This window comes from Cottoperca gobio, chromosome 4, assembly GCF_900634415.1.
Source record: "Cottoperca gobio chromosome 4, fCotGob3.1, whole genome shotgun sequence".
Lineage (NCBI taxonomy): Eukaryota > Metazoa > Chordata > Actinopteri > Perciformes > Bovichtidae > Cottoperca > Cottoperca gobio.
Genome location: NC_041358.1, coordinates 28033235 through 28044128, shown reverse-complemented (window position 1 = coordinate 28044128; position 10894 = coordinate 28033235). Strand labels below are relative to the sequence as shown.

At 40.7% G+C, this 10894-nt stretch overlaps 1 protein-coding gene across 1 annotated transcript in view; it reads right to left on the bottom strand.

The window, feature by feature from the left end:
* The window catches only part of LOC115007318 (transmembrane protein 131), a 39925-nt gene extending 33834 nt beyond the window's left edge, over positions 1 to 6091 (bottom strand). Inside the window, 4 exon segments of the mRNA XM_075074120.1 lie at positions 160 to 200; positions 305 to 366; positions 5930 to 6068; positions 6071 to 6091. Coding sequence (XP_074930221.1) covers positions 160 to 200; positions 305 to 366; positions 5930 to 6068; positions 6071 to 6091 — 263 coding nt within the window.
* Positions 6092 to 10894: the final 4803 nt, after the last annotated feature.

Here is a 10894-nt window from a genome sequence, read left to right as displayed (position 1 = left end):
GACTCAACACTTCACCAATGAAAGCGATCCACGCATATTATGTAGAACAAAAGCACCTGCACAACTGACTACACCCACATATGACACTACATAAACATATTTGTAGTTCTTGCTGCAAAGGAGTGGAGGATAGGTGTGAAGTGAAAAATAAAAACTTACCTTTGTTGATGATATAAACTAAAATCAATGTCAGACTCTGCCTGCGAAAAGAACAGACACATAAGGAATTATCCACACGTGATTAACTACATTATGATATGTTCCTGCTCTGTAAGGATGTGCTGAGTAATAGTTCAACACTTACCTGTAAAAGGCTTCCCTCCCCAAAATGTAAAACTTCTAGAATTGTGTCTGACTGAATGAATGCTGTGAAAAAACAAAAAAGACAGAAAGAGCATATTAAGTTTTATCACCATCTTTGAAAGCAGAGTTTTGAACATTTAACATTATTTAAACACTGGAAGGACTGCAGGGCTCGAGTGTCTCCGGCCGCTGACGAGACGAATATGCGTTTTCTAGTTTCCGCCACTTTGGATTTAGTCTAATAAACAAACTAACATAACGTCTGCAGCCCCGTTAACATCAGTGCAGCAAACACAGATGATCCACGTGAAGACTACCAGACTGACAGACAGGCATCACACAGGAGTGAATGCAACACACAAAGATCGTATGGACCCAGTTTGGAGCTGAAATATGGTCCGTTTCTGTGGAGCAGCTGGCTCAGAACTACACGTTGAACCTTTAAACGTGGTGGAACGCCCTCCCCAGTGATGTGAGGACAGCAGACAGTCTTCACACCTGCAGACTGAACACTCACCTGTTTGGACTGCACCTCGACGCATGAAGAAACTAAATAAATCTTTGTAAGTTGCACTTATATTGTTTTGGCTTGTTTATAGCTAATAGTTGAATTTGTATTCTACTGTTTCGGTATGCTGCACTTCAAACTGTTTGAAGACAGAGTTCACTGATACGATTGTGTTTGAAGATATTGTTCTTACAAGATTCTTGCTGTTCGGAGTTTTATCTCCAGGATTGTTTGCACTTTTTGTTGCTTTGGACAAAAGCGTCAGCAAAATGTAATGTAATGTAATGTAATGTGATGTAATGTAATGTAATGTAGTGTAATGTAATGTAATGTAGTGTAATGTAATGTAATGTAATGTAATGTTGTGTAATGTGATGTAGTGTAATGTAATGTAGTGTAATGTGATGTAGTGTAATGTAATGTAGTGTACTGTAATGTAATGTGATGTAGTGTAATGTAATGTAATGTAATGTAGTGTAATGTAATGTAATGTTGTGTAATGTGATGTAATGTAATGTAGTGTAATGTAATGTAGTGTACTGTAATGTAATGTAATGTAGTGTAATGTGATGTAATGTAATGTAGTGTAATGTAATGTAGTGTAATGTAATGTAATGTAGTGTAATGTAATGTAATGTAATGTTGTGTAATGTGATGTAATGTAATGTAGTGTAATGTAATGTAGTGTACTGTAATGTAATGTAGTGTAATGTAATGTAATGTAGTGTAGTGTAGTGTAATGTAGTGTTGTAATGTGGTTGTACTGTAATGTAATGTAATGTTGTGTAATGTAGTGTAATGTAATGTAGTGTAAGTAATGTAGTGTACTGTAATGTAATGTAGTGTAACGTAATGTAGTGTACTGTAATGTAGTGTAATGTAATGTAATGTAGTGTAATGTAGTGTAATGTAATGTAATGTAGTGTATAATGTATGTATGTGATGTAAGTAGTGTAAATGTAATGTAATGTAGTGTAATGTGATGTAGTGTAATGTGTCCTGTAATGTAATGTAGTGTAATGTGATGTAGTGTAATGTAGTGTAATGTAATGTAGTGTGATGTGATGTAATGTAGTGTAGTGTAATGTAATGTAATGTAATGTGATGTAATGTGATGTAATGTAATGTGATGTAATGTAGTGTAATGTGATGTAGTGTAATGTAGTGTCCTGTCTGTAGTGTGATGTGATGTCCTGTAGTGTAATGTAATGTGATGTAGTGTAATGTGCTGTACTGTGCTGTCCTGTGCTGTAATGTAATGTCCTGTCGTGTGATGTCCTGTGCTGTTGTGCTGTCCTGTAATGTCCTGTGCTGTCGTGTCCTGTCCTGTAGTGTCGTGTCGTGTCCTGTGTGTCGTGTCCTGTGCTGTAGTGTCCTGTGCTTTCCTGTCCTGTAGTGCCTGTGCTGTCCTGTCCTGTCCTGTCCTGTCCTGTCCTGTCGTGTCCTGTAATGTAGTGTCCTGTGCTGTCTGTCCTGTGATGTCCTGTAATGTAGTGTCTGTAATGTCGTGTCCTGTGCTGTCCTGTCCTGTCCTGTCGTGTAATGTGCTTTCTGTGCTGTCGTGTCCTGTCTGTCGTGTCCTTGCTGTCCTGTGATGTCCTGTGCTGTGCTGTAGTGTCCTGTGCTGTCCTGTGCTGTGCTGTCCTGTGCTGTAGTGTCCTGTGCTGTCCTGTGATGTGTAATGTGATGTAATGTAATGTAATGTAGTGTAATGTGATGTAATGTGATGTAATGTGATGTGATGTAGTGTAATGTGATGTAATGTGATGTGATGTAATGTAGTGTAATGTAATGTGATGTAGTGTAATGTGATGTAATGTGATGTAATGTGATGTAATGTAATGTAATGTAGTGTAATGTAATGTGATGTAATGTAATGTAATGTAATGTGATGTAATGTGATGTAATGTGATGTAGTGTAATGTAATGTGATGTGATGTAATGTAGTGTAATGTAGTGTAATGTGATGTAATGTGATGTAGTGTAATGTGATGTGATGTAATGTAGTGTAATGTAGTGTAATGTGATGTAGTGTGATGTAGTGTAATGTGATGTAATGTAGTGTAATGTAGTGTAATGTAGTGTAATGTGATGTAATGTGATGTAGTGTAATGTGATGTAGTGTAATGTGATGTAGTGTAGTGTAATGTAGTGTAGTGTAATGTAATGTAGTGTAGTGTAATGTAATTATTTCTGACAGACTCGAAACTTTAGCAGAATTGTGACCCATCTAAAAAGTAGCTCCTCTTCCCAAATAAATCTCCAAAGCAAAAGTAATCAGTTCACAGTCATCAGATCTTCCTCAGTCACAAAGTTTTACGACTCGTAAAGATAACTCCCAACGTGAACTTTAAGCTCTTGTGCTTTCAGAGCAGAGCAGAGAAAGATGCGGCTGCAGATCTGCACATAATACACTCGTCTGTTTCAGGATGTTATGAGGCGTCAGTCCAGCGGGCAAAACGACCCGAGTCAGCAGACAATCACAGTATTAAAGTTGTGTGTTTAAGGGTTGTAAATCCTTAGTAATCTACGGTGGCCTGTTAGGGCCATTATAGGTAGGGAAATAAACTCTGAGATAAAACGCAGATATTCATGAGAAAAAAATTATATTTTGAGACTCAAAACTAAAAAACATTAACTCGTATTGGCACTTCCTGTTTGCCGGCGGCGTCTGTGGTGTGATGATGTTGAACCAGACTTGCAAAGTAAAGCCATGTGGTCACTTCACACAAAACAAAACGTACATTTGTGACTTTAATCTCAGAAAATATCCAAATTCTTTCCTCGTAAATGTACGAGTTTCTTACTGTAGTTTTACTACTTTAATCTCAGAGAATATTTAAAAAACCTTCTCGTAAATGTATGACTTTAATCTTGGAAATTCTCAGGTTTTTTTATTTTTTAAATCTCAAAGAATAATTTAGTTTTTCTCTCGTAATCTTACTACTTTAATCTCAGAGAATATTTAAGTTTTCTTTCCTCAAAAATGACAATACAGTTTCATTTTACTTTTAGATTTCACGACTGACTTTAGAGCTTCTCTACCATCTGCGAATATCTGGTCAGAATTGGAGTTTTAAACTGAAATCAACTCTTTTCTTACGGGACCTCAGGACACACACGCCTAATAAGAAATACGAGCCACAGTGAAAGTGACTCGAGCAGAACCCCGAAGGATTCTACAGAAAGTGAAACTTAAGTGTTTTCGATCACTTGCATCTTTTAAAAAATGACCTCAACTAAAAATCTTCTTCGCTGCTCAACCGAATGACGGATTTCTCTGACGTTTGAAAGGGAGGAGCTCCCGGGGAAGCCCCAGGACTCGGTGGAGAGGTTATATCTCCTCACTGGAGGATGTGGCCCGGAGAAGGGAAGATTGGGGTTCCTTACTGGAGCTGCTGTCCCCGCGACCCGACCCCGGATAAGAGGTAGACGGTGGATGGATAGTGGATTAGTCTAAAACAGGTTTCCAAAGTTACATTTAAGACCAATTGTACGTGCAATGTGTCCACTATCTGGATTTGCATGATGTTAAAGCGAAAGGCATTCGATCGATTATTTATTAAAAATAATTAGATGTTACCAATTATTTTGAGATCTTACAATGAAACAATCCTCCTTCCCGTGTGTTGGCATTATAAGCGCCATTTGAAATCAGTGCTGTTAACATTAGCAGCTAACGGATACTCGTTGGAATCGTTGCAGCTCCACTGACGATCAAAAGCTTTACGATTTCAAAACTACTCGCATGGTCTGATTAAAACTCATTAAAAAGCAACTTTACAATAAACAATGAACCATCAAACTGATTAATCTCGATTCTCTATTCATTCTAGACAAAATACTGTGTTTTACTTTTTACAAGGTGGCTCTTAACAATGATTTCTTCATCTCTTTATACTAAAACATTTTTAATTGTGCCATTTCTAGTTAAATCATTTTAGTATTTTATATGCACTTCCATATATTTTGCACTTTTATCCGCTTTAAATACAAGAGTAACAACAATCATATACCAACTCAAATTTACTGTGAAATATTTGGAGGGAATATCGTGAGAAGATTGTGGTTTTTGTTTTAACATCATACTTTACATTAGTTATTAACTGGATTCCAGTTAAATATTACTTTGTATTTGTGTACAAGCATGTACTTATATTTATACTGTTTCTCTTTCATTTCACTTGAACCTGTAATGTTCATTTCCCACTAAAGTTCCTAATTAAACGAGAAAATACTTTTCATTTGTCAAGTATTCAATGCACAGACTATACAAAAACAGGGTTTAGCATGTGGTAAATATACTACAAATAGACTATTTATTTATAGAATTCCAAGAAAACATGCAATACTGTGATAGAAGATGTTGTCCAGCTACAATAAAGGTGAATATTTCCAGAATCCCTCCAGTGCTTTGGGCTCGTACACCTCCTTTATCAGATGTTGAATGAAGGAACCAACATAGACTGCTGCAGCCTGGTGGACTTATCACTGTGACCCGACAGCTGGACACTTCAGTCCGCTGGATAAATAACACAACACGGCTGTCATCTGTATGTGCACAGTGCCAAGCTGGAACCAAACAAACCAGCGAGGGTCCAAATTAAAACCCAGCTCAGCCACGTTTACAAAATATCACCTGACTGATGCACACATTTCCTTTTATTGAGTCTAGTAAGAGGAAGTAATGGAAGGCAATGTTATCAATGCTGTCTCTTAATTCCAGTACATTATGGTCATACAGTAGCTGATTTAAGATAACATTAGTGCTAGCTGTGATGCTAACATGCTGTTATTTAGTGTTTATAACTTAGCCATATATGGACGGGATGACAACATGACAACAAGCTACAAACGAAGCTAACTGTAACGTTAAAGGCCACATAGTGCTAGCAAAAGGTAGCACTTCCTATGCTTTCTATCAATTCAGCTCCATTTTATAATGACATTTTGTTAATGTCAAAGAGAATGAACTATAATTTAGCAGTGTTACAGAGGCTTTAATGTTAGCTGTGTTGGAAGTTGGCCCGTAGAGGTAACCTCAACGCCCGCACACTTGGTAGAGAAATGTCTACGGAAGTTAATGCTAATGCTAATGCGGACAGCTAAGTTACAAACCTTGTTTATTGGCCCGCGTCGTGTGAATAAAAGCAATAAATAACATCCTCAATAATCCGATACACGGTGTTCTTGTTCTTGTGTGGGAGTGGGCTCTTTCTTGACTCGCCATGCTGCAGTTCTTTGCTGTTACGATAACAAACCGAGCGAGTGAGCGGACATGCCCGGCCGTGTAAACCTCTGCTGACTCTGTCAATCACACCGAGCAGCTAACGGCTGAGCGCAGGACGCGCCGGAAGTTCGCTTCACGTTGGCTGCTTCCGCTTCGGCAGTTAAGGGGAAACTTAACTTTAAAAAGTATTATTGAAAATGTAGAAACATTTCAGATATGTACTCAAAAACTCAACATAAATAATTAAAATAAATAGAAAACAAATTAATAAATAAATATCATCATTCGTCATATTTGTATTTTACTTTGTTTGTTTCTTGTTCATATATATATTTTATCTTTTAAATAAAAATCAGAATACATTTGAATATACATATATATATATATATATATATATATATATATATATATATATATATATATATATTCAAATGTATTCTAATATACAATATATATTCAAATGTATTCAGATTTTTATTTAAAAGATAAAATAGGGGTGAATAGACTTTTAAAAAATCTGATTTTAAGAAAATAAAGTATACATTATTTCATCATACAGTTTTGTCATTTTTTTTGTATTTAAAAGTTGAATAGTTTTAATGGATTCTTGATACTCACATATAAATCCAATAAAATTGTGGTGTACGTTTTGTTGTTTTACATTTGCACCTTTTTTTAATTTAAAAAGACTTTCAAATAAAAAAACATTTCTTACTGTTACTTACTTACATACTCAACATAATAAATATAAATAGTAAAGTAACATTTCTGCACAATAATACCACTTTAAAAACTGCACAGCTTTAAAATTCTGATATACTGTACATATTCTTTCCCAGTATTTTATTTCTTTTTTTGTAAATTTATGTTTCTTGTACACATTTTTTTTTTTAAATATAATATATTTAATAATATAATATATTTTAACTTTATTTACTTCACTTTATTTACACGCTTTCACAACATAAAGAGGCACAAAAAACGGAGAATTGGTCGGTCAGCAATGAAAATTAAGTTTCCCTTAAGTTTTCCCTTAACTGTCGAATCGGAAGCTAACTTCTGTCCCTCTTCTTCTTCTATTGGTTTTGTGGTTGTACAGTATAAGGTGCATACCGCCACCTACTGTACGTAGTATGAGATATTGTCCCTGGATTACTTTACATCATTAGGTAAATAAAGTCATAATTAAATTATATTATTCCTAATAATAAAATAAACCCCGAAAAACGACATGATTTCAAAGGACTTTTAAGAAATCTGGAGAGAGCGTCTGTGGGCGTAACTTATTCTATCGCTTTGGCTCTTATCACTTTTATGACTTGTGTTTTATTTGTCTTTGTATGAATGTCCTGTATGTCTGTAACTGATGTATTGCTGATGTGGCTTGATGTGACTTACAAAGCGATTAATGGTCAGGCTCCAGCATATCTTAAAGATCTCATAGTACCTTATAAACCAACTAGAGCATTGCGCTCCCAGACTGCAGGGTTACTTGTGGTTCCTAGAGTCTCCAAGAGTACAATGGGAGCCAGAGCCTTCAGCTATCAAGCTCCTCTCCAGTGGAACCAGCTTCCAGTTTGTGTTCGGGAGGCAGACACACTCTCCACATTTAAGAGTAGGCTAAAGACTTTCCTTTTTGATAAAGCTTATACTTAGGGCTGGCTCAGGTTTGCCCTGAATCAGCCCCTAGTTATGCTGCTATAGGCTTAGACTGCCGGGGGACACCTCCCTGCTCTCTTCCTCTTCCTCTCCCCTCCCTCTCTTCCTCTCCCTCTCTATCTGTATGCATTTATGTAAATTTATGTTACTAACTCATCATCCAGGAGTGTCTGTCTCTCATGTGGCAGGTTGCCACTGATAAAGTTTACGTCAGGATCAGGAATCGTGGCTGCTGCGCCCTGCTGCGCCTGCTGCGCCTGCCTGCTGCGCCTGCTGCGCCTGCTGCGCCTGCTGCTGCGCCTGCTGCGCCTGCTGCGCCTGCTGCGCCTGCTGCGCCTGCTGCGCCTGCTGCCTGCTGCGCCTGCTGCCCTGGTCCTACTGGACACCGGGAAGCCTTTTTAACATTTTCCTGGATTCATCCAAACTTTCTCTTTTTCAACACAACATCATTTCTGTCAAATGTTGTATTTGTACTATGTTGTTTATCCTGTACACACGACATCTATTGCACGTCTGTCCGTCCTGGGAGAGGGATCCCTCCTCAGTCTCTCCCTGAGGTTTCTTCCATTTTTCCCCCTTTAATTATGGGGTTTCTTTTAGGAAGTTTTTCCTTGTGTGATGCGAGGGTCTAAGGTCAGAGGGTCTAAGGACAGAGGGTCTAAGGACAGAGGGTCTGAGGGCAGAGGGTCTAAGGACAGAGGGTCTAAGGAAAGAGGGTCTGAGGGCAGAGGGTCTGAGGACAGAGGGTCTAAGGACAGAGGGTGTAAGGACAGAGGGTCTAAGGACAGAGGGTCTAAGGACAGAGGGTCTGAGGACAGAGGGTCTAAGGACAGAGGGTCTAAGGACAGAGGGTCTAAGGACAGAGGGTCTGAGGACAGAGGGTCTGAGGACAGAGGGTCTAAGGACAGAGGGTCTAAGGAAAGAGGGTCTGAGGGCAGAGGGTCTGAGGACAGAGGGTCTAAGGACAGAGGGTGTAAGGACAGAGGGTCTAAGGACAGAGGGTCTGAGGACAGAGGGTCTGAGGACAGAGGGTCTAAGGACAGAGGGTCTAAGGACAGAGGGTCTGAGGACAGAGGGTCTAAAGACAGAGGGTCTAAGGACAGAGGGTCTAAGGACAGAGGGTCTGAGGACAGAGGGTCTGAGGACAGAGGGTCTAAGGACAGAGGGTCTGAGGACAGAGGGTCTAAAGACAGAGGGTCTAAGGACAGAGGGTCTAAGGACAGAGGGTCTGAGGACAGAGGGTCTAAGGACAGAGGGTCTAAGGACAGAGGGTCTGAGGACAGAGGGTCTAAGGACAGAGGGTCTAAGGACAGAGGGTCTGAGGACAGAGGGTCTAAGGACAGAGGGTCTAAAGACAGAGGGTCTGAGGACAGAGGGTCTAAGGACAGAGGGTCTAAGGACAGAGGGTCTGAGGACAGAGGGTCTAAGGACAGAGGGTCTGAGGACAGAGGGTCTAAGGACAGAGGGTCTGAGGACAGAGGGTCTAAGGACAGAGGGTCTAAGACAGAGGGTCTAAGGACAGAGGGTCTGAGGACAGAGGGTCTAAGGACAGAGGGTCTAAGGACAGAGGGTCTAAAGACTGAGGGTCTGAGGACAGAGGGTCTAAGGACAGAGGGTCTAAAGACAGAAGGTCTAAAGACAGAGGGTCTGAGGACAGAGGGTCTAAAGACAGAGGGTCTAAGGACAGAGGGTCTAAGGACAGAGGGTCTAAGGACAGAGGGTCTGAGGGCAGAGGGTCTAAGGACAGAGGGTCTAAGGAAAGAGGGTCTGAGGGCAGAGGGTCTGAGGACAGAGGGTCTAAGGACAGAGGGTGTAAGGACAGAGGGTCTAAGGACAGAGGGTCTGAGGACAGAGGGTCTAAGGACAGAGGGTCTAAGGACAGAGGGTCTAAAGACAGAGGGTCTAAGGACAGAGGGTCTGAGGACAGAGGGTCTGAGGACAGAGGGTCTAAGGACAGAGGGTCTAAGGAAAGAGGGTCTGAGGGCAGAGGGTCTGAGGACAGAGGGTCTAAGGACAGAGGGTGTAAGAACAGAGGGTCTAAGGACAGAGGGTCTGAGGACAGAGGGTCTAAGGACAGAGGGTCTAAGGACAGAGGGTCTGAGGACAGAGGGTCTAAAGACAGAGGGTCTAAGGACAGAGGGTCTAAGGACAGAGGGTCTGAGGACAGAGGGTCTGAGGACAGAGGGTCTAAGGACAGAGGGTCTGAGGACAGAGGGTCTAAAGACAGAGGGTCTAAGGACAGAGGGTCTAAGGACAGAGGGTCTGAGGACAGAGGGTCTAAGGACAGAGGGTCTAAGGACAGAGGGTCTGAGGACAGAGGGTCTAAGGACAGAGGGTCTAAGGACAGAGGGTCTGAGGACAGAGGGTCTAAGGACAGAGGGTCTAAGGACAGAGGGTCTAAGACAGAGGGTCTGAGGACAGAGGGTCTAAGGACAGAGGGTCTAAGGACAGAGGGTCTAAAGACAGAGGGTCTGAGGACAGAGGGTCTAAGGACAGAGGGTCTGAGGACAGAGGGTCTAAGGACAGAGGGTCTAAGACAGAGGGTCTGAGGACAGAGGGTCTAAGGACAGAGGGTCTAAGACAGAGGGTCTAAGGACAGAGGGTCTGAGGACAGAGGGTCTAAGGACAGAGGGTCTAAGGACAGAGGGTCTAAAGACTGAGGGTCTGAGGACAGAGGGTCTAAGGACAGAGGGTCTAAAGACAGAAGGTCTAAAGACAGAGGGTCTGAGGACAGAGGGTCTAAAGACAGAGGGTCTAAGGACAGAGGGTCTAAAGACAGAGGGTCTAAGGACAGAGGGTCTAAGGACAGAGGGTCTGAGGACAGAGGGTCTAAAGACAGAGGGTCTGAGAACAGAGGGTCTAAGGACAGAGGGTCTAAGGACAGAGGGTCTGAAGACAGAGGGTGTCGTATACTGTACAGTCTGTAAACACTGAGACAAATGTATAATTTGTGATATTGGGCTGTATAAATACATTTGATTTGATTTGATGTGATGTGACCCCCTGTCTCTGTCTTTATAAATAAAGGTTACATTATTATTTTTTAAAGTGCTTAAGCACAGGTACTTGCAGTATTCAATTTAAATATATTTTTTAGCGGAGATTTAATATTTATTTTCATCACTTATTTGTTTGTTTATTAATTGTTGTTGATTTTATTGGATCTCAAAACGTCTCATCACGTTTTTTAAATC